The 22,989-nt window shown below is 36.4% G+C and overlaps 1 protein-coding gene and 1 long non-coding RNA gene across 4 annotated transcripts in view; both read right to left on the bottom strand.

Annotated features, from left to right (window-relative positions):
• The window catches only part of LOC128240355 (uncharacterized), a 30,223-nt gene extending 15,452 nt beyond the window's left edge, over positions 1-14,771 (bottom strand). For 2 of the 3 annotated variants that reach the window (XM_052956973.1, XM_052956975.1), the window contains exons 1-8: positions 14,710-14,771; positions 14,266-14,461; positions 10,577-11,907; positions 8,788-8,896; positions 8,170-8,309; positions 6,690-6,840; positions 3,976-4,119; positions 3,222-3,399 (exon numbers count right to left, since the gene is read on the bottom strand). In XM_052956973.1, the coding sequence (XP_052812933.1) occupies positions 3,222-3,399; positions 3,976-4,119; positions 6,690-6,840; positions 8,170-8,309; positions 8,788-8,896; positions 10,577-11,875 (2,021 nt within the window). In that variant the 5' untranslated portion in view covers positions 11,876-11,907; positions 14,266-14,461; positions 14,710-14,771. The remainder of the gene's footprint in view (positions 1-3,221; positions 3,400-3,975; positions 4,120-6,689; positions 6,841-8,169; positions 8,310-8,787; positions 8,897-10,576; positions 11,908-14,265; positions 14,462-14,709) is intronic. The other variant, XM_052956974.1, reaches the window with a different exon arrangement.
• Positions 14,772-14,829: 58 nt separating this feature from the next.
• Positions 14,830-17,562, bottom strand: LOC128240356 (uncharacterized). The gene is made up of 3 exons (XR_008262160.1): positions 17,211-17,562; positions 15,510-15,612; positions 14,830-14,864 (listed from the first exon to the last, which is right to left on the bottom strand). It is a non-coding gene; the product is annotated as an uncharacterized LOC128240356 (long non-coding RNA).
• Between the last annotated feature and the right edge of the window lie 5,427 nt (positions 17,563-22,989).

Genomic DNA, 22,989 nt, shown 5'->3' with positions numbered 1-22,989 from the left:
GGCCTTAATTAAGTGATTGATTGAGATTGTATTAGCCAGTGAATCAATGTATGTGATCAATATGCTAGGTTAGTTGGTCTATTGAGATTTAAATAGCTAATGTATGTGGTCAATTGTCTAAATGAAGTGGTCGATTGAGATTTTCATAACCAGTATATGTGGTCAATTGCTCTGAAGAGATGGTCGATTGAGACTTTCATAGCCAGTGTATGTGGTCAATTGCTCGGAATAGGTGGTCAATTGAGATTTTAATAGCCAGTGTATGTGGTCAATTGATCGGAAGAGGTGGTCAATTGAGATTTTCATAGCCAGTGTATGTGGTCAATTGCTTGGAAGAGGTGGTCAATTGATATGTTCATGACCAGTGTATGTGGTCAATTGCTCGGAAGAGGTGGTCAATTGAGATTTTCATAGCCAGTGTATGTGGTCAATTGTCCAGATGAAGTGGTCAATTGAGACTTTCATAGACAGTGTATGTGGTCAATTGCTCAGAAGAGGTGGTCGATTGAGACTTTCATAGCCAGTGCATGTGGTCAATTGCTCGGAAGAGGTGGTCGATTGAGACTTTCATAGCCAGTGTATGTGGTCAATTGCTCATAAGAGGTGGTCAATTGAGATTTTCATAGCCAGTGTATGTGGTCAATTGCTCGGAACAGGTGGTCGATTGAGACTTTCATAGCCAGTGTATGTGGTCAATAGCAATGTTGAAAATGCCAACAATCATATAGTCAAAGAATCAGTTTTTGTCATCCTAGTTCAGCATGAGATTAAACATCAATCATAATCTACCAGCTTCACAGCAGGTTGCAATAACATGGTGTGGATTAAACATCTGTCATGGTTCAATCAGCTGACATTTTTTATGACACACCTACTTGTAAATGATTGGCTACCTGAATATAGTATTCATCATGGTAAGCACCTCTTTAATATAATTGGTCCTTTATTTTAAGGTGACCACTCCTCCTTATTTTTATTGGGGTACCTGATACCTGTTGATTATTCAATTTCTTAATTATCCCCTCCCCAACTAATCTTGGTGTAGTAGTCCTCTAGTCTGATTTAGCATAAAGGTGTTGATTGCACATGTATGCCCCTGTAAACCCTTTAACCATATAATAATCTGAGAAAATGTTGGCAAATTGAGCAGATTCTATTATATGGGTATCGTCTAATCTCTCAAAAAGTAAATATGTTGCTTATACTCTGTATCCTAATGAATGGCAAGATCTTTAAATTTGAATACCATAAACATATATTATTTCATGTTCATAAAGGCATGCATAAGAAAAATAATGTCGAGGAGGTAAAGGGTTAATGATGATCTTATTGCAGGCTAAAGACAGCTGACCCTTTTTAGTCAAGAAGTTGTGTAAAAAAAAATATATTTTTTTTATATGAATATTTTGATCCATTCTGTGGTTATTCAACTAGTGATCACAACCACTTTGTGTTTAGTATCAACACTTGTATATTTCATGTAGATCTATTAAAGTATAGAAACTCCTTATTTTTATATTAAATAAAATCATGTAAATACTGGTATGAGGTAAAATAAATAAATTTAAAATTAAGGCCAATATGGTGGACAAATGAGATTCTATTCATTAGCAAACTTTGCATTTAATATGCTTTAAGATAAAAGGTGGACAATTGAGATTGTATTCACCAATGCAAGTGATAAGATACTAAATTGAGACTTAAAGTTTAATAGCCAGTGTATGTGGTGGTCAATATTCTCTTATATTTATAAGGTGGTTGATTGAGATTTTGATAGCTAATTCATGCGGTTAATAATTAATATGGTTTAATAAAGTGGTCAATTGAAATTATGATAGTCAATGTATGTGGCCAATATGCTCAGTTAAAGTGGTAAAATGAGATTCAAATATTCAACGTGTAGTTGTTATGCCTGGATAAAGTGGTTGATTGAGATATCAATGTGGTTATTTAAGCTCAAATAAGGTGGTCAATTGAGATTTCTAAGTGGTCATTATACCCAGATAAAGTGGTTGATTGAGATTTCCATAAGGTCATTACCCCAGGATTAGGTGGTTGATTAAGTTTTCTATATGGTCAATATGCCCGGATAAGGTGGTCGATTGACATTTCATTAAGATTACTAAGTGGTCATTATGCCAAGATAAGGTGGTCAATTGAGATTTCTAAATGGTCAATATGCATAGTCTGGTGGTCAATTGGGATTTCTTAGTGGTCATTATGCACGGATAAGGTGGTCAATTGAGATTTTTATATGGTCAATATGCCTAGTCAGGTGGTCAATTGAGATGTCTAGGTGGTCATTATGCCCAGATACGGTGGTCAATTGAGATTTTTATGCGATTAATATGCCTAGTCAGGTGATCAATTGAGATTTCTAAGTGGTCATTATGCCCGGATAAGGTGGTCAATTGAGATTTTTATGTGGTCAATATGCCTAGTCAGGTGGTCAATTGGGATTTCTAAGTAGTCCTTATGCCCAGGTAAGGTGGTCAATTGGGATTTTTATGTGGTCATTATGCCCGGATAGGTGGTCAATTGAGATTTTTATGTGGTCAATATGCCTAGTCAGGTGGTCAATTGGGATTTCTAAGTAGTCCTTATGCCCAGGTAAGGTGGTCAATTGGGAATTTTATGTGGTCAATATGCCCGGATAAGGTGGTCAATCAACATTTTTATGTGGTCAAAATGTTCAGATAATTGGTTTATTGGAGTTTATTTCATATTTAAGTCATTCATTTATACAAAATTCACAATACATAACACATCTAACAAACTGGTGAGTAAAATAGAGGGTTTTAGCTTCTTTCTAAAACTATGATAGGAGATAAATGGATGGTCATTTCAATCGACCAGTATTGACCAGTATTGACCGGATAAAACCAGTATTGACCGCCGCCCCGGTCAATACTCATATTGACTGGTCAATTGACAACCCTGGTTGCCCAATCAGGTGATTGACCTAGGCAAATCTTTCTTGTCTAAAATAAAATTTAAAATCTTTAAAATCGGTTTCTTAGATAGTGCTCCAGACACAAAACAGGAAGGACGGACAGAAAGACAGACAATGCTAAAACTAATCCCCTCGGTATTTTGTAGGGATACTTCATGTTTATACTAGAAAGCTGTATTAAGAAAACGCCAATTTACCAATGCTAATTTTAAAAAGGCACACATACATACTCTGACCATGAGCATAGTCCTCCTAGTTTAATACTTACAACTCGCTAGATGTGGATGGCCCCAACACTGGTAAAGTCCTCTGTTTCCTGGGTGGCTCATTATCTCCTATATCTTCACTAGAAGCCACTCTCCCTATTGCAGTCCAAGATCTCTTGTTTGTTTGTGTTACAGGAATTATAACAGATGAATCGTCATCTTCATCGTCATCTTCACTATCTACAGTTTGTGTGAAATATAAACAAGAGCTTGTTTTTTAAAACAACATACATGTATGCCTCCCCTAATTCCAGTCCACAATATTATACTGATATATATGATAAAGGTCTGAATTAACAAAATTATCTTACAATGGTTTGCGCACAAAAGCTTTAGCTCGCTTCCAGTATGAAAGTTAACACATTAAAGGGGCACAAATTTTGTGGGTTCTTATATAGACCCCATATTTAATATAGGTCTCACTAGAAAGATCTGAAAACGAAGGACATCATGCAAATCCTGATATGTAGTTGTCATAGTTCCCAAGAAGCAGAAAATAAAATTCCCCAAACTTTTTTTGGATGAAATTCCAATTCTTCTTGACTAAAACTTTGTATATTCACACAAGTTCCCTAAGCCTTCCCCAAAATGCTCACAAAGTACACTGAATCAAAATGACAGATGACTGCTGACCACAAATGAGCACTTTGTGTCTAAGTTTAAATCATTTAAATGTAAACATTAGCTAAGTCTTGCTTTAAAACCCTGTTTTAAATTGTAGTAGCCCTATCATATCTTTATGTGAAATACACATACCCTCTCCTGACAGTACCGATGGTGCATAGCTTGAACCAGATGAAAGTACAATACTCTCATCATCTGATGGTAGTCCATCGTAATCACATCCCAATTCATTTTCAGAAAATTGCCTCGAAGGATCAACAACAGCAACTTGTCTTCCTGAAAATTTCCAGTAATCTTTGAACAACTTTGGGACACAACATAATGCTATTGTACTGGTAAAAAATATATTTAACCAGGGATCACTTTTGGGCGCGATTGCGCGATATTCTCGCGTTATTTTGACGAAAATCGCATAAAATTTACTCAAATGCGATTAAAAATCGCATCCGCGCATCTCTTTCCTAATTTGCGACTTTTCACTGCAATGGAGACTTGTCGGTAACTTGTTTAATCATCTGTGGTTCATTAGACGCTTGCATTTTCCTTTTAGGACGAGTGGCATATCCATATAATTATTGTTCATTTTTAATTAACCCCCTCTCCGCGTATGAAGCCTATTCATTTACAAATGACACTTGGAATCCCTAACTGTGGGTATCCCCCTTTTTACCGACAGCGACTCGCTTTAGGTTAGACACTACCAAATGAAATCCTTCTTTGTTCTATAGTAAATTCCTGAACTTTAGGCGCAAACTACACTATGACCAAGGTACGATTGAGTACCATAGCCATACATGACTAAAAAGATATGTCCATTCTGCATTGAATAAGGCATGTTAGAAAAAAAAAATGTTTCTCCCAAGAAAGATATTGTCACCGGAAATAACATACTGTATTTTCTGCTGGCGTGCACAACACATTCACAAACCAAACCGTGTTGTAAAAGAACAGGTAAACTCCACTAAGAGTATAGGAGTTCAGCTTGTTTTTATTTTTCTCATTCTACATTGCATTAGCTTGAATTTGATACCAACAGATACAGTATATCTCAAAATGGGAAAAAACAAGCTCAAAACAAAATATTTTATTTTATTAACTGAGAAAAAAGTGGATAACGAGTTCTACTACCAGTCCGCATTTGGTATAGTCTAACCTTTAAGCGAAATTGATTGTTTCGATTGCGTCATTTAATATTTAATTCGCATTTGGTATATTCTAACCTTTAACAGGTTTGATATTGTGCGAAAATCACCGTCCACGAGTTGTTCTCGGACTCGAAAATGGTGCTTAAAGTTATAAGCGTTTTCTAACACTGATCAAACTGTGAGATAACAGGTCCATGAGACACATGTTCTGGTGACATATGCACTATGTGTTTGTTTATTGCTGTGTATTTGGGTAGAGAAGTCGGACATGCATGACGTTCTCAAAACTGTTTTGTTTATTTACAAAGATAAATTGTTCTTACAAATGCACAGATGCTTTATTTTCATTGTAATGAAGGCTGTCCGCTGATGTAAAATCTCATTGTTACACGACGTAAAAAGAAAAAATCCCATTCATTTTGTCAAAATCTCATTGATTCAAGGCTAATGGGATATAATCTCATAAAGGCATTTGTCAAAAGTGATCCCTGTTTAACACATGCGCTTTAAGTGTGGTCAAAAACACACCCACTTACGATTTTTATATAAAAGTCTGGCATAATCATACATGTTTAATTAAATGCATTAGTGCAAGATATTGCCAGGTGCAAGCATAGACAGTAGACACTTGTAAGGTCAAATTTCATTGGGTTTTGTTTTGGGGTTTTTCGCCATATTAACAGCATTTCAGTCATATTATGTCAGTCAGTTAACCTGCTTACACTGTTCCTGCACAAGCTAAGTCTTATTAAGCGGGTTACCAGTATAATGTGCACATACTTAATTTATGACAGTGAAGACAGCTGCCCTACTTCAATCAGAGGTAGGGGGAAAATGTCTGTAGAAATATTTTCATGACTAATCCCCACACAAATTATGTGGACAGGCTGGGGCTCTAACTCTTGACCCCTGGATTGTCTGTCAGACACTCTACTGTCTGTCAGACACTCTACTGACTGAGCTTACAAATATTGGCAAATTTCATACTAGTGCATTGATTCTTGAAGGTTTACAATAAGACTGCAGATTGTATACTTTCTCTCTACTTTCATTGTTGGTGTTTTAATACATGTATGTCCATGACAATAGAACACTGCAATTTTTTTTAATTGTATCAACCAAGCTAACCAGGCTCAGCGCCATATAAATAATAAACTGTACATGTTTAAGGTGTATCAATGAACTTATATCGATACCATAAATCCAGGCAGAATTGCATTTCCTAAGATTCATGCAGGTGTGTTACTACACAAGTTCCTGCTGAAGGAGCACATGTTAGCAACACTATCACTGGTCACCCATCTCAACATCTGGACAAACAAAGATAATAATTTATATTTTAACTAAAAAAATGTTTTTAAAGTTCATGAAGAAATGACAAGGTATGGACCAGACCCATAAACAAATCATTTTTTACTTTTGACCTCTAAGTGTAACCCTTACTGTAGAGCTCGGACCTGTGTCTTGCACGTTACACACTGTCTCGTGATGGTATTAATTTTTAAAAGTTATTTCAAAATCCATCAAGGGAAGACAAAGTTATTGACCGGACATGAAAAATATACCCTATTTTTAGCTTTGGCCTCTAAGTATGACTTTGACCTTGACACTAAGGACCTGGGTCTTGCATGTAACATATCAACTCATGAAAGTGAACTCTTTATGGTACTTGAGAAAATTAAACTGAAGTCAGTATCATACCGAGTCCATAGTTCGTCCTGCTCTGTCTGTCATGGGGGTTGGTGGCATTGGGCTGCCCCAGCAAAAGGTCGCCTTCTATCTGCATTAGTTCACTAGTGGGATCTACTGGCTGGTTCAGAGGGTTCACATTTGAGTTCTGTAATGCTAATTCCTGTAAAACACCATGGACTGATGCAATAACACTTTACCTTCTAAATATATTGAAAATAGGCAAGTCCAATTTAATTTTGCAACAGCCCATTACTAGTTTTAGGGATTTCACTCCTAAAATTGACACTGGAAATTCTGATATGTTGAGTCTGTCATCAATGTGGATCCTGGCCAGATGCACAGACTTGCCTGGCTCTATAATGGTGGCAAAGCCCTAAAGATATCACCATTGGGCCTAACAAGAAATATTTGTAAAATATATATGCTATGCTAGCATCAACAAATTAGTCACATTACACTGAGTTTAAGCTGCCAATTTGGGATCACCAAAACCTTTTTTGGTCACTGTGACCTCAAACTAAATAGATCATCTGCATGACCAAACTCACTGTCAAATATAATTATTAACTGTAGGGCTAAGTGTTCTCTAGCTATGTCAGAAAAGGTTTTATAGTAAAGGTCACTGTGACCTTGAGCTTTGACCTACTAGCCTCGAAATCAACAGGAGTCATCTAATAGGTCATGACCATCCTCCCTACCTAATATTGGGACTGTAGGACCTAGCTTTTTCAAGTTATTAGTCGAACAAGGTTTAAAAGTAAAGGTCAGTGTGACCTTGAGCTTTGACCTACTAGCCTCTAAATCAATAGGGGCCATCTGCTAGTCACAAACAACCTCCTTACCAAATATGAGATATGTACTAGTGTAGATCCAAATGTTCTCTGGCTATAGGCCTCATATGGAACAGTATTTAGCAAAAGGGAGATTCAGCATTGGTCAAAATTAGCCTACGAACAGTCAATCGGGACAATGCTGTTCTCTTATCATCAGAAAGGTTTGTACATCATTATGGAGGAGTATGAAAACAATCAACTACATGGCTCAGATGTCTGAATGCCTCTTTTCCTAAATCATGTCTCATACTGTGGAATCATTTATTTTCACATGGATCAAATTTTCGTGACAATGGCTAAGACAGTTTCACATGGACTAAAAACATTTCATGAAAGGCTGATAAAAAGGTCACAAACACCCATTTCCCCTGCCAAAGGATCATTTTACTGAAACATGAAAGGCCAGGTGCTCACCTTCTAATTACCAACTACTTATACTCCAAGTTTGACTTGAATCATGTTAATATTTTTGTAGATATGCTCTGGACAAACTTTTACAGGACGCATGCATACACAGACACTTACCTTTACCACATAAAAATACAAAGCGCAGGTTAAATGTTAGCTCTGGTTTTAAATGTGTGCAATTGTCGGAGCATGTAAATTAAACCAATACAAAAATATATGAGTCTACAGTGCCAGCACTGGACACTCACCTCTAGTGTTTCCTGCTGTTCCCGGATGAGGCTGGGCTCCACCGCGGGCTCCTGATTGCCAAGCCTGTCAGACATGTGCTTCAGCGTATGTGTCAACTGTTGTAGTTCATCCCAGAACTTGTTGGTGCCATGAGGAATATCTGCAATAAGCATTAGTCCAATAATTGTGATGTGCAATGTGATAAGGGCAACCTGTTGGCTTCATATTTATATAAGGCAAGTTTTGATAAAACCAACATTGCTTCAGCGACTAGTGTTGACCAAGATCAGCCTGTGCATCCATACAGTCTGGTTACTTATAAGGGCCCACACCATTCTCTGGAAGTCTCTGAAATGCTTCATTAGACATCTGATAGGCATCAATGACCTAATAGTGACAAATGTGGACTCTGACCCAACAATGTAGATGCACAAACTGATCATGGTCCACCTTGATCTCATCGTCCACAATGTTAGTTTTGATGCGTGACATAGACCATATCAATTTGCAGATATTTCTGATTGATTAGTTATAGATTGCAGGTTATACAAGTACACATGTAGAAACTCCCTGTCTCTATCCTCATAGTCTAGCTACATTTGCAACACTGTATCACAAGTTAAAAACCTGGCACCAACCTTTCGCATCACCATCCTGCAAATCAGTGGCTTGTTTGATCAGCTCCTCTGCAGCTGTCTGTATAGACTTAAGGCTGGTAAGTCGCACAGCCATCTCCTTCATCAGGGCCTAAAATGGGCAAAACTGCATATTTATCTGTGATTTGTTCATTTAGATCTTACACTTACTCTGTCAGATTGAATTAAATAAATACACTTGTACATACTGCAGGCTGTCAACAAGCTTTCGACAAAAATTTAAGAATAAATAATATAATGGAAATTACAACGTAAATAACAGTTTTTTTTTATGATGGCCACAAAAGTTCCAACACACACGCGCACATGCATTAAGTTGAATATTTGGCAATAAAACTGTGTTTAAAAAGTGACTAATAAGCTCTTTTTATTCATTTAATAGGAGTTCACCTCCTATATATGTACATTAATAACAATTTGTATTACATGTACTTGCTTTAATCTTGACAACAGCACCAAATGCAAATGCTTTCTGATATTTTCGTCCTGATCAGCATGCATAATAATGAAATACATGTTGTATACAAGCTCATCAGGGCCAGGCTAATGAATAATTTAAGTAGCCTACAGGGACCATTTTGGCCCAAGTTTTCAGTGAGAGTATTTCTCTCATTTGTCAAATTTTGGTGAGAGATTTTAAATGTTGATGAGAAATTTTATGAAAACCATACAATTTCATTATTTGAATATATTCTATATAAATAAAAGAACAGTTTGTTAATAAGCTGATTTTGGGGAAGACGTTGGGCTTGTTGTATTGGAGAAAAAAAGTGAGTGGTAAAGTTTTTTTCGGGGAAACATTTTACTCATCTTTACCATATATCAGAAGGTGTCGTCTGACAAAGTCGCATACAGACAGATAATGAACACACAATTTGATTAATGAATTAAAATGTGTGAAAATAATCACGATGTTGTACATAAACTGTTGCAAATTACAGTACTACACACACATATTTACAAAATTAGACTTCATGTAGCTTCGCAGGCACTATGAATATGATAAGAAAACTCACTATCAATAAGAAACATAATCAAATAAAGACTTGACCTTGTTTCAAATAAATGTGTGCATGATTCAACCTAACCATCATCAATATAGGTATTCCTATCACTTAAATAGTCAATCAAACGAATGTTACCGTTCTGTATCATGCTATCTAATATTTTGGTTGAACCCATCGTCTGCGTGTATTTATCGACTTTATTTTCGGTATCACCGTCAAGTGATTGTGTACATCATAATTAAAAATAAGGGAATTCCCTGATGTTTGGTTGCGCAATACACAGTCACGTGACAGGGTATTCCTCAACCGGAAGTTGACATAAATAGCCTCTCTTGATCAATGAACGACGTTGTTACAAGCACGCTTCAAGTCAATGATCTGCAAAGGTGGGTGATGTGCGCACGCATTTCTTTGTCATTTCCGGAAAGCTACAACCGAAACCAGAATAAGCGATACACGATAGTCGTTCGTTAAATGGAAACATTTCAGGAGCGTTGCTTGTTTTGCTGAATCAGTCTATGACTTGGTGCGATTGCTTTTCGGACGCGAATCTACAATTTTTACTGCTGCAGATTTGAGTGCGAGATTTTCTCTCATTAAGTCAATTTGTGTGCGAGATCTGTCATTTTTGTGCAAGATATCGCGGAAATCGCGCCTCAAAATGATCCCTGAGCCTATATATGTATGTAGACCTATGACAATGCTGTTTATATATTTTAGAAGGTATTTTTTGCAGTACACGGCTAACTTAACTGCACACTTACATTATTACCGGAGATCTGGTCCTGTATCTTGCTGGGGTGTACCTGCTCCTCAGTCATAATCTGTGTCTTCAGCATGTTCTCCAGATTGTTTGAAGTCTGGGCCTCCAGCATGTTGCCCAGATTATCTGTAGTCTGGGCCTCCAGCATGTTGCCCAGATTATCTGTAGTCTGGGCCTCCAGCATGTTCTCCAGATTATCTGTAGTCTGGGCCTCCAGCATTTCGTCCAGATTGTCTGTAGTCTGGGCCTCCAGTATGTTCTCCAGATTGTCTGTAGTCTGAGCCTCCAGCGTGTTCTCCAGATTGTCTTTAGTCTGGACCTCCAGCATTTCGTCCAGATTGTCTGTAGTCTGGGTCTCCAGCATGTTCTCCAGATTGTCTGTAGTCTGGGCCTCCCGCATGTTCTCCAGATTGTCTGTAGTCTGGGCCTCCAGCATGTACTCCAGATTGTCTGTAGTCTGGGCCTCCAGCATGTTCTCCAGATTGTCTGTAGTCTGGGCCTCCAGCATGTTCTCCAGATTATATGTAGTCTGGGTCTCCAGCGGGTTCTCCAGATTATCTGTAGTCTGGGCCTCCTGCATGTTCTCCAGATTGTCTGTAGTCTGGGCCTCCAGCATGTTCTCCAGATTGTCTGTAGTCTGGGCCTCCAGCATGTTCTCCAGATTGTCTGTAGTCTGGGCCTCCAGCATGTTCTCCAGATTATCTGTAGTCTGGGCCTCCAGCATGTTCTCCAGATTGTCTGTAGTCTGGGCCTCCTGCATGTTCTCCAGATTATCTGTAGTCTGGGCCTCCAGCATTTCGTCCAGATTATCTGTAGTCTGGGCCTCCTGCATGTTCTCCAGATTGTCTGTAGTCTCTGCCTCCAGCATGTTCTCCAGATTGTCTGTAGTCTGGGCCTCCAGTGTGTTGTCCAGATTGTCTGTAGTCTGGGCCTCCTGCATGTTCTCCAGATTATCTGTAGTCTGGGCCTCCAGCATTTCGTCCAGATTATCTGTAGTCTGGGCCTCCTGCATGTTCTCCAGATTGTCTGTAGTCTGGGCCTCCAGCATGTTCTCCAGATTGTCTGTCGTCTGGGCCTCCAGCATGTTCTCCAGATTGTCTGTAGTCTGGGCCTCCAGCGTGTTGTCCAGTTTGTCTGTAGTCTGGGCCTCCTGCATGTTCTCCAGATTGTCTGTAGTCTGGGCCTCCAGCATGTTCTCCAGATTATCTGTAGTCTGGGCCTCCAGCATGTTCTTCAGATTGTCTGTAGTCTGGGCCTCCTGCATGTTCTCCAGATTATCTGTAGTCTGGGCCTCCAGCATGTTCTCCAGATTGTCAGTAGCGGCCACCAATTCTTAAATATTTTTTTTATAAAATTATCGCAAATGGTGACAATGTCAACAGACAGCATGAGCACTGCAATGTATCCACATAAATATTAACAATAGGGCCCAAAGGGCCCTGGGTCGCTCACCTTAGGAAAAGGTCAAAGGTCACAGTGGAGCCATTTACAGAGGACCACTAATGTTGTCCACCAAATATTGGTAGAGGACCTCTAGATGATGTTATACATCAAATTAATATGAAAGCTCTGGGACTTGTAGTTTCAGACAAGAAGATTTTTGAAAATTGCATTTTGAAAACCTAATCTTTGACCCCGTGACCTACTTATGCAACCAGTCAGAACCATTTGAACAATTCTGCTAGGGGACCACCCAGGGATCATTCTTTTTGAGTTTGGACAAATTCCTATTAGCGGTCAAGAGAAGAAGACTTTCGTTTGAAGTTTTCCTTATATAATTCAATGTAAAATTGTGACCCCCAGGGCGGGGTCAATTTTATCCCCAGGGGCATAATTTGAACAATCTTGGTAGAGGACCTCTAGATGATGCTATAAACCAAATATCAAAGCTCTGGGCCTTGTAGTTTTAGACAAGCAGATTTTTGAAAATTGCATTTTGAAAACCTATTTTTTGACCCTGTGACCTATTTATGCAACCAATCAGAACTATCTGAACAACTTTGGTAGGGTACCACCTAGGGACCATTCCTGTGAAGTTTGGTCAAAATCCAATGAGCAGTTTCAGAGGAGATGTTTAAGTAAAAAATTTGATGCACAACGGACGACGGACAAAGGCCGGTCACAATAGCTCACCCTGAGCACTTTGTTGGAGTTATGCTCCGGATAAAATTGTTTTGGACGGGCGGACGAAGGGCATTTCTAATATACCCCTTGCCTTTGGCGGGGGGATAAATAAATTTTTTCAACATGAACTGAAAATAAACTCACAGACACTATTGCATGGTTTCATCTCATCTCGTTTTTGAAACATAACAAAATTCAATGATTTTTTTTTTCAATAAAACCGAACAGGATAATTAGAATATAGAACAATGATGTAGCTATAATTGAAAATATGCAAAATATCACCTTTAACTTAATCTTGAGATTTTATTTAATGGTATATTGATTTTGTGCCTACTTTAAGCAGCGTAAATATACAGCAGGAAATTATCATACCTCAATACCTACAACATTATGGGATATTTCATTTTTTGTCTAAGATTTAAACCATGCAACAATGCATTCAACAGCATGAACTGTGTTTACCTGTGTCAGCTTTTCTCTGTAAATTTATAAAAAATTATTAGCCAGTTCTAAAGGCGGATGCTAGGTAGTTTCCAACAATCATATTTCATGTAGTTGTGCTTAAAGGGAGATGTGCCGGGTCAAGCAGGTTTTCTCTGTAAAATCATGAACAGATCGATTTTTGTAACACTTATGTGTACTTTTCACTAAACTCTACACTTCAAACCCTCCAGGAGGAAGTTTTCGATATATTTTACCGGACCTGAAAACAATCCGCTGAAGAAATCCCTATACAAAAATACATTCTACATTTAGCGATCATTCTATATTTAGCTCATCGCTGAGCTTACTATTCATGGTGGCCCAGGCATTTTGAAACAAATGGCGACGTCGATAGTCAGCAAGGTACACCGAATGCGTATTTTGGGTGAAGTGATCACATGACAATCCAAAAACCACCACGGCTTTACATGGGAAATACAAAAATAGCTAACCTATGCGCGTCGCATAGGATAGAAAACACCATTTATATATCTTTTTTTGATAAAATATTGGTTTGAAATATTTCGGGTGTAAATCAATATTTGAGCTTCAAATAATGATATTCAACTGACCCTTTTCACAAATCTGTTCCATTTATCAATCCTGCACATCTCCCTTTAAAGCCATATGTCAATGGACTTTGAAAACATCTGAGGTGGTACTTGGTATGCAAACTTTAACATAAGTGGTTACGCCGACGTGGACGCCGACGCTCGGGTGACTAGTATAGCTCTCCTTATTCTTCGAATAATTGAGCTAAAAAAATGACATTTTGTGTTCTATTGTGTAATAGAACTATGTGGGGCACAATGATATGTTTACTTTGTAAATAAATAGTAATTTCTGTCCAGTAAATAGATTTCAAATCATAAATGTTTATGAAAACAAATGGCATAAAACAAAAAGAAGTGTTCAATTTGCTTCTTAGAAACGACAGAAATGAAACAATGAAACAAACTGAGCCTACTTTCTCAATGTGAGTCTGTTGTATGAGCCTGAATCTCAGATCGTGGGTCATTTCTATATATCCTTCCATCTTCAGAAGAGAAAAAAAGAGTAACAAGCTCTGAGTATACATACCTCCCAAGGCAAATCCTTAATGCCGTAATCATACAGTAACTCTTCACCTTGTGGAATATCTTTAGCAGCAAACAAGCAAAGATATGGCCTTTTGTTGAACTCCAGGGTTTTCATAACACAATTTTTACCTTTACCACCGTGGTTCACCAGACGACCTAGCCGAGGCCCAACATCTAATTCACTAGTAGCATCCATACTATATAAATGAAAAATGTTTTAAAAATAAGAATTCTTCCAATCACCTGTGCTCAAATTGGCACCTTTGGGAGATTATTATCCTAGTGGTCAAAATGTTGTGGAAAAAATAGACTTCAATCATAAGCTCAATCACTTTCTAGCAGATATTAACTGGTAGAATATTTTTTTAAAATTTCTTTTTTTGTTCAGAATATTGCGCTATTCAACTTTAAAAGTTATTTTTATTACAACTTCTAACATACTTACCACCACCCTTTCCTTTTATATTGGAAGTAAGTATCTAAACACGGATGGTTCACGTTCTTCACGTTCTTCCCCTTCTCTTTCTGTTATCAGTTCGCCGGGATAAATCATTAAGAAATCTCCTTTTGTTCTATTTATTGTTGTTCTAACACCAAGACCTATCAAGCAAAACAAAAACAAAAACAATTATATAAACAAGAGGGCCATGAAAGCCCTACATCACTTACCCAAGAACACTGCTCTAGTTTAATCAAATTCAAAGGCAAATATTACACATGGTTTTACTACAACTTGACTTACTTTTTGACACTCAGTTTGGTACTTACTTTGACCAAAGACCTATAAACTATAAGGATACGCAACTTCTATATAGAAATAGAACAAATATCGTAAAACTTCACAAGGCAGAACGAGACTTTGCGAGAACGGAAATACTCGGATGTTTACACTGGCCGCCATTTTGTATTAACACACGATTGGTCGCTAAAATATTTTACAATTTTGTTTCAACATTGCTTATATGATCTGACAAAACTTCTCCCTGATTTGCAAGTGTAGTGAGAGCCCTTTAGTTTAATTTACTTTAATTTCTCTGTCTACACTCTCTGGATAAAATATTTCAAGTGTCTGAACAGCCAAAATAGAAAATGTATGAGTTTGAAGAGGACATGTCTTCTATGTATTATAGTTAAGATTTTTGGCCTGTCTAGAGATGTATGGTGGCCAATGTATATACATGTACACAGTTTGTTTTGTCTAAAATATGTTCCAGTTTATTGATAACATAAATCAAAATTTAATACCTTTTGGTGGTATATGTTCAATAACAAAATCTTTGAGGTCCTCCCCTGAATCAATGCAGTCTGCTGCCACATTCTCCTGTTTCTTTCTTCTTGGTCTCATTTCCTGAATATATTAAATAATGTTTTTTCCACAAGCAGTCTTCTGACTAACCAACTATATACATATATAATATATATAAACAGAAATATCGTCAGAAACGGGGTATCTGTATCAAACCATAATCTGGGTTGTCTATGTATACTAAGATATGTGGTAAGTTATGGGTCCTCAATTTCAATATTAGCCCTTGCTGCGAGGTTCTATAAAGGTACGGGATATATAGAGTACCCCGCTAAAATGAATGCCATTTCTATACACTATCGGACCTTATTTCTATACACTATCGGACCTACTACAAGCTTTAATATGGTATGACGGTTTATAATCAAAAAAATTTGCAGTTGTTTTAATTGACTGAAAATAAATTTCATTAATAAACCGTGTTATGGATGGACAGGGGTAACATATGAAAGACCGATGGTGACATTTCAACTTCATGATTTCACGATTTCAAAACGAGGAAGAATCGTGAATTGAATCATGAAATTCTGAAAAGAAATAGCTAAATCACGAATGAATGAAATCGAGAAATTACGAAATTTTGAAGTGAAATTGTGAAATCATGAATCATGAAGTTGTAAAGTTTTGGAGAGAATTTTCTCTACAAAACTTCACTATTTCACGATTTCGTGATTTCACTCCAAAACTTCACGATTTCGTGATTTCACAATTTCGTGATTTCACTATTTCTTTCAAAAACTTCTTCTTAAGCACATGCCTACATTGCAATCATCCATTTTCAAAATGGCGGAACTTCCTGAAACCCGTAATTATTTAGAGGTTAATAAACAGCTACAGTGTGCCGTATTTAGTAACATATGCAATGTACATTTATATACACTGCCAATATGATCCTTTTTAACAATCACTCTGTGAAATATGTAATGATATATACCCCATAAAACATGAAAATACAGAATGTATTTTATATACCCAATAAAACTTATATACAACTGTTTGAACTTGTGAGGTTTATATAGGTTAAGAAGATGTTTGCATCACTTGATGACCACAGATGAAGGATAAAAATTGTGTGCACACCTAATCTAACCTAGCAAATAACTGGACCTCTCTAATGAAAACATACTCCTTACCACATACACACTAAAGAAACTGCACTTTACTGAAGATCATTATTCCATCTCAAAAATAAAGCATTCCATCTCATGTATACACATAATATTAATAAACCAATAGCAATAAGTGTCAACAACACAAAACTTAAGATAATAAGATGCACATTCTGAAATATTGCAGAATCCATGCTGAATTCACAATGGCTGTCAAACCACTTCCTTGCTTACAAAGACCCCATAATTACAAAGACCCAACAAAGCAGCATTATATATATATTTAATTTTATGTTCTTATATAGACCCCATATTAAATATAGGCCTCACAAGAAAGGTCTGAAAACGACGGGCACCCCGCAGATCACGGTATGTAGTTGTATCATAAATTGAACATGTTAAAATACACAGTAGCTCCAGTTGCCTAAAGTAGAAAATTATAGAAAGTCATAAAAAATATACACCTCAATAAATTTGGCACAGGAGTGAAAATTTGTGTACATGTTAAAAGGCTTAAGTAACTGAACTAACCGTTAAAATTGCACCATTTCCACGACTGTTTACAACTGTTAAAATTGCCCGAGATTTTTGCACGCATGTAAATACAGTACAGCTCGCAATGATTGTATGTATTTTGCGCTTACTAAGTGATCCAGGTTTCAAGTTACATTATGTAATGGATCGTTTTGTATGTACATTAACTTTGTTAAAGCGTCTGGGGAACAGAGAATAGAGGGGATTCTATAACCCGGGACCCGGGATCGGATGTGACTTGCCGGAATCTCTAATATTAATCGCAACAGCTTTTTTAACATTAAAATATGTTTTTTGCCGGCAACGTCGCACTCCTAAATCTAACGTCAGTAGCAATTTTACGCATGACTTTTTTTATGCGGTTTTACAAAATAACGGCTAATTTTACAAGGGAATGTTATTATTTTCGTCACAAGGCATTAATGGACTCACTTTTGATATAAAAACCTCAAAAAAAAACAGACGATGGGCCCAAAATCGGCCCAAACCGTACCCTGTCCTTTGGCCACGGACGGACGATGAACGACGGACAATGGGCCATCACAAACGCTCACCGTGAGCACGTTACATAACATGAAACATAACATTAAGTATTTTAATCATTTATTAAATTGTTTGACTTATGGTTTCTTTATTTATTGGCAATTAAAAATTGTTAAATTTTGTTTATTAAAATAAAAACCCGCATGATTAAATACTAGATATGAGGCGTGTCGTGCGATTGTCGCCCTTATGGTCATTTTTTGACATTTTTTTCGTATTCACTTAAATGCCACCATGTAAATCCCTTTATTTAATGTACACAACATGGGTTTACTAGTGGTGTGTTGATTTAAGAGATCACGCTTAATAAACAAACGCGTATTTTTATAATTTGAAAGTTAATTAATTTAAAGATAGTTTGGAATGCTGATTGTTTTATAAAGCGGGCGCTTTTAATATTATATTGTCGCACCAAAGGCTAGGTTCGGAGAACCAGACATATTCTCAAACGATCTAAATCTTACTTCCATGCATTTAAATGTATTTCTGCTTATTATTGTTTCATGCGTAAAACATGTCCATATTTATTTTAATAATGAATATTTTAGAATGATCATCCTTGAATACACAATGGTCCCAATAGTCTTACCACGTAGAATAAAACGCTACCGACACTATGCTGTTCACGGCCTCCGGGCACACGGCATGTTTTTTTTTATCAGAAAACAATTTTCTTTAGATTAGACGGTCGATAACAAATTCAAATTGAAAGTGCTAAGTGCTTAACTTCCGTGTATTTTTGCTTCTTTTTATTTACTTCCATTTACACATGATTAATCCATAACAATAAACAAATACTTTTTCTCATCGGTGCATCTTATGCCGCATTTGCATATTATAACATTTAATATCAGTTTATATAACTGATAAATAAATATGAACTTTTATTATTATTGAATTAATATTTTGAAAGTTGTTATTCAACATCATTACAAATCTAGTTGATTTCAAAAAGACTTAAATAACTCTAACATATTGACCGCGAAGGTCATAGATGTGATATGACTTGTTACGAAGCAAATGTTATACAATAACATTCTTGGAAAAAAATTAAAACATTATGCTATTTATATGAGGATCTAGAAAAGCTGATGATCTGCAGTCGAACTTTTTATGAGTTGACCGCCAAAAAAACACTGTTATTTCTATTAAAGCGTAATGAAAATAATTAAACAAACACAATAAAACTTTATTTTAAAATGTTCATTTCAACCAAGACTGGGATAGTTGCTTTAAGTTTTATAGCATTTAATAAGACTAAATTGTCTTAATTGCTTATTTCTGTTACTTTTCAAGACTTGAATTCGGCCATTTTGTGACTTTTCATTTCATAGTAGTGTCAGAACTCAGATTTCATGTCGAATGTCACTTGATAGGATTGAAAATTTCAGGCAATTATGACAAATATTCAGTAGAGTTAAGAGTTTGTTTTATTTGAGTCTCTTCACTGTACATTGATACGGGGAAAGCCGTAGGGCTTTCACCGCATTTAGGTTACACACGAAACTAAAATAGAAAAAATACAAAAAAAATATTGTTTCCATATATACCGATGAACCCGAAACTTTTTCAGACAAATCATGGAGGCCGCCATCTTGAAACATGGGCAGAACAGGACAAGGGTAAAGTGCGGATCAAATATGCAATATCACGGCTGTAGGGCGGGGTTAAAATCCCGGGATCCGGCCTCGGTTTCAAGAACATTCTTAAATAAGTTCTTAAACTAAGAATTACCAGTAGTCCTAGACTGTTTAAATTCTTAACTAAGAATTTAAAGATTTTTGCATTTCACTTACATTCTGAAGTATTTGCTAAGCTAAGAACGAATAGCGTTCTTAATCTAAGAGTTTCTAAGCTACTCTTCATTTGAAAGCGAGTTTAAGTTGTTTAGCGGGCATTTGTCACACACAAAGAACAGCCCGTCAGCCCTTACAAATGCAATTTATGTGAACGAATACATGTAAAATGAGTTGTTACATACTTGTATAACGTTACTTACTGTTCAGTCTTGATTTTCATTTAGCAATGCTTCCCATTCTGTTATCATACCATTAATTACAAAACAGTGTGCACAACTTCAAGTCAGCTTCATTCCATGTCAAATTATTCGTTTTGAAGACTGAAGTGTCAACATTGCAGGTTTCTGATCGGTAACAGATCTACTTTACTAGTTTGTAGACCCTGTTCACTGATAGAGCAATCTGCATGTAACATCAGTGTTTCATATCCGTATCCTAACTTGAATAGCATATTCCCTATCACAGTCCTATTGCTCATGTATTAAAACACAATCGTCAATTTTCTATACAAAGACGCATACGACAGACTTCAACGATAAATACCAAAAAATCAGCATGAAGTAGCAGCTTACATGAATGACGTATATATGACGTGTAGCCCAAGCATGTGCCTATAAATAGCTTCACGATACGTCAGCTCAGGAAACAACTTATGGTCCGTTTTATTTTTCTATGCTTTAAATATTATCGTAGCACTATCATAAACAATCGAGGGTTCGGTGCAATACTATTGTAACTCACACATTTTCAAAAATCATTTTTTAACAAATTTTTATTTAAAAATATGAATGTAATTCATATATTGCAATAAAAATATGTAAAAAACAAAATGATTTTTGAAAAATTGTGAGTATCATTATTTTACATATTTTTATTTAAAACTCATACTTTTAAATAAAATATGATAAAAAATGATTTTTTTTGAAAATGTTCAACTAGTAACAAAAGTATTAGTCCAAATATCTGAGCTTAACAGGATCATCTTTCTATGTGAAAAATAGGCCTGCGCAATTGTCGATTGTAAAAGAAAGCGGTTGTTAATTGTTTGTTTATACAATTAAATATAATGATTTAATGATAATACACGTAAACTTGTGTCGGCAGAAATCTGATATATATGATTGGGTCTCTCTCTCTCTCTCTCTCTCTCTCTCTCTCTCTCTCTCTCACCTTCTCTGTGTCTCTCTCTTTCTCTATCTATGGGTCTCTCTATCTCTGGGTCTCTCTCTCTCTCTTGCTCTCTCTCGTAAGTAATATAATTTTCACATTGACTTAAAACTGGTAATCAAGTATGACCAAACTCTCTCTCTCTCTCTCCCTCTCTCTCTCTCATGATGACAGAAGAGGTGGGAGGGGAATATGCCGATTCGTCTTCGTTTCTAGAGAGTCTGCAACTGACTGCAATACATAACTTAACATAACATATTCTTTATTAGCATAATGCATTTACAATACGTAAAGCCAACATGTAAACAACAATACATTAAGATACAGTGATTAGTGTTATTTGCCTGGAAGAATTAAATTGAATTTCGGATTTTGAGAGATATTTACCTACATCTACTAGCATTTTTCTATTCTGACTGGACATTAAACCTATAAATTTCTGTTTCTGTTTTGTCGTGAATACACAAAAATAGTGTTTAAAATATATTTGTCGTACTTTGGGCACAAAATATCACAGACGCTAAATTCTTATATCTTAATCGGCCATATTTAAGACTGCTAATCATAGTTAAGACAGGGGTATAGCTGTCTTAAAAAAAGAGATTTAAGAATTTTACTAAGACTGTTATTAAGCCTGTTATTTTTCGTGAAACGCAACACAAATAAAGGCAGTTAATTTAAGCCTGTAACTTGTAAGTAAGACTGTTATGGAGTTAAGAACAATAATGGACTTAAGAATGTTCGTGAAACCGGGGCCCGGGGTCGTAAGGTTGGTTTACCATGTCGTTTAAACAACAATTAAAACTAAATGTAAAGTAGGTGAGGCTTTCCCCGATTTAGGTAGCACCTATTGTCATATTACGACAATATGAATCTTTGTTAGTCTATGGTACCATTTTTATTGCTTCCGTGATTTTTTTTGGAAACAGTTCCTAGTAGGCGGCACCTCATGAGGTTTAAGTTTTAGACGGCGGATTTCTGCCGGCTACCGGCTACTTCTGAAAGCCCTAAGTTTCAAACAGTTTATAATAATTGTTCAACATTCCCACTGGATACCTTTATTGGATCTATGATGCTTCAAACTGTATGTAAATGTAATGTAAAATGTTAATCACCCTGCCTCTCTGCCACTCTGGCAAATAATAGCCACTAATCGAAAGAGATTATTTAATTTTCCCTCTGCATAATAACTGAACAGCTGAATACACGTATTATTTACAACAATTAATTAGTTGAAAACTAGTTTAAAAGCAAGTTTACAGTCTAAGTAAGATAGCTAAAAACAACTTAAAAACCGTTTGCAATATCAATAAGACTTCATGTGTGATTGTGAGACAATCGTTGGTGATTTGGAACTACACCATATTTTAACTGTGCTACGCAAGGTTTCATAAAACAAACAAATGTTCAACTTACCTTGAAATACATCATTACTGAGTACTGTAGATCTATTAATTTTCTATATCACATGTAACACCCGTTAACTGCCGCCATTTTCTGATCTTCGTGTTCTATATTACTTCACGCGCTTTAACTGCGGGGCATACATAAAATTGTGGGTTCTATGCAAGCGTCTAGATGATGTAGAGATGGGTTCTTTACTGACCTAGAGTAGGGGAGACAACTCAATTTTAATTTCAATTTCAGACCGACTTGCGCGTAATTGGGTCGACGTTATATTCTATACACGCTCACGGACTGACCACTGGAATCTATACACCCCCATTGAAATGTCGTAAAATATATGAAAATTTCTTTATCCACATTTTTTGAGATTTCAGATAATAATTAAGACAAAAGATGACAATTTTAAATAAAATAAATACTTTGCAAGGAAATAAACAATTATAGCTCACTGTTCCCAAGTTCGATCGACATTGGAATCTATACAGCTACACCGTAGGACAGGCAATGGAGTCTTTTCAACTCCAACGTAGCACTAACATTGGACTGTATACAGCTTTATATTAAGACAGATATTGGAATCTAAACAGCTTCAAAGTTGAGAGATCCTGGATTCAATACAGCCTAAAATTTGGACAAACATTGAACGTTATACAGCCTCAACTGAAGACAAACATTAGAATCTATACAGCCTCAGCTTAACAGCCTCACCGAAGACAAACATTAGGATCTATACAGCCTCAGCTTAAGACAAACATAAGAATCTATACAGCCTCAACTTAAGATAAACATTAGAATCTATACAGCCTTAACTGAAAGCAAACATTAGAATCTATTAGGGATGCAAACGAATATTCGAATAT

Source organism: Mya arenaria, chromosome 7 (genome assembly GCF_026914265.1).
Source record: "Mya arenaria isolate MELC-2E11 chromosome 7, ASM2691426v1".
NCBI lineage: Eukaryota > Metazoa > Mollusca > Bivalvia > Myida > Myidae > Mya > Mya arenaria.
Note: the sequence above shows the minus strand (reverse complement) of the source record. Positions and strands in the feature narration are given on the sequence as shown.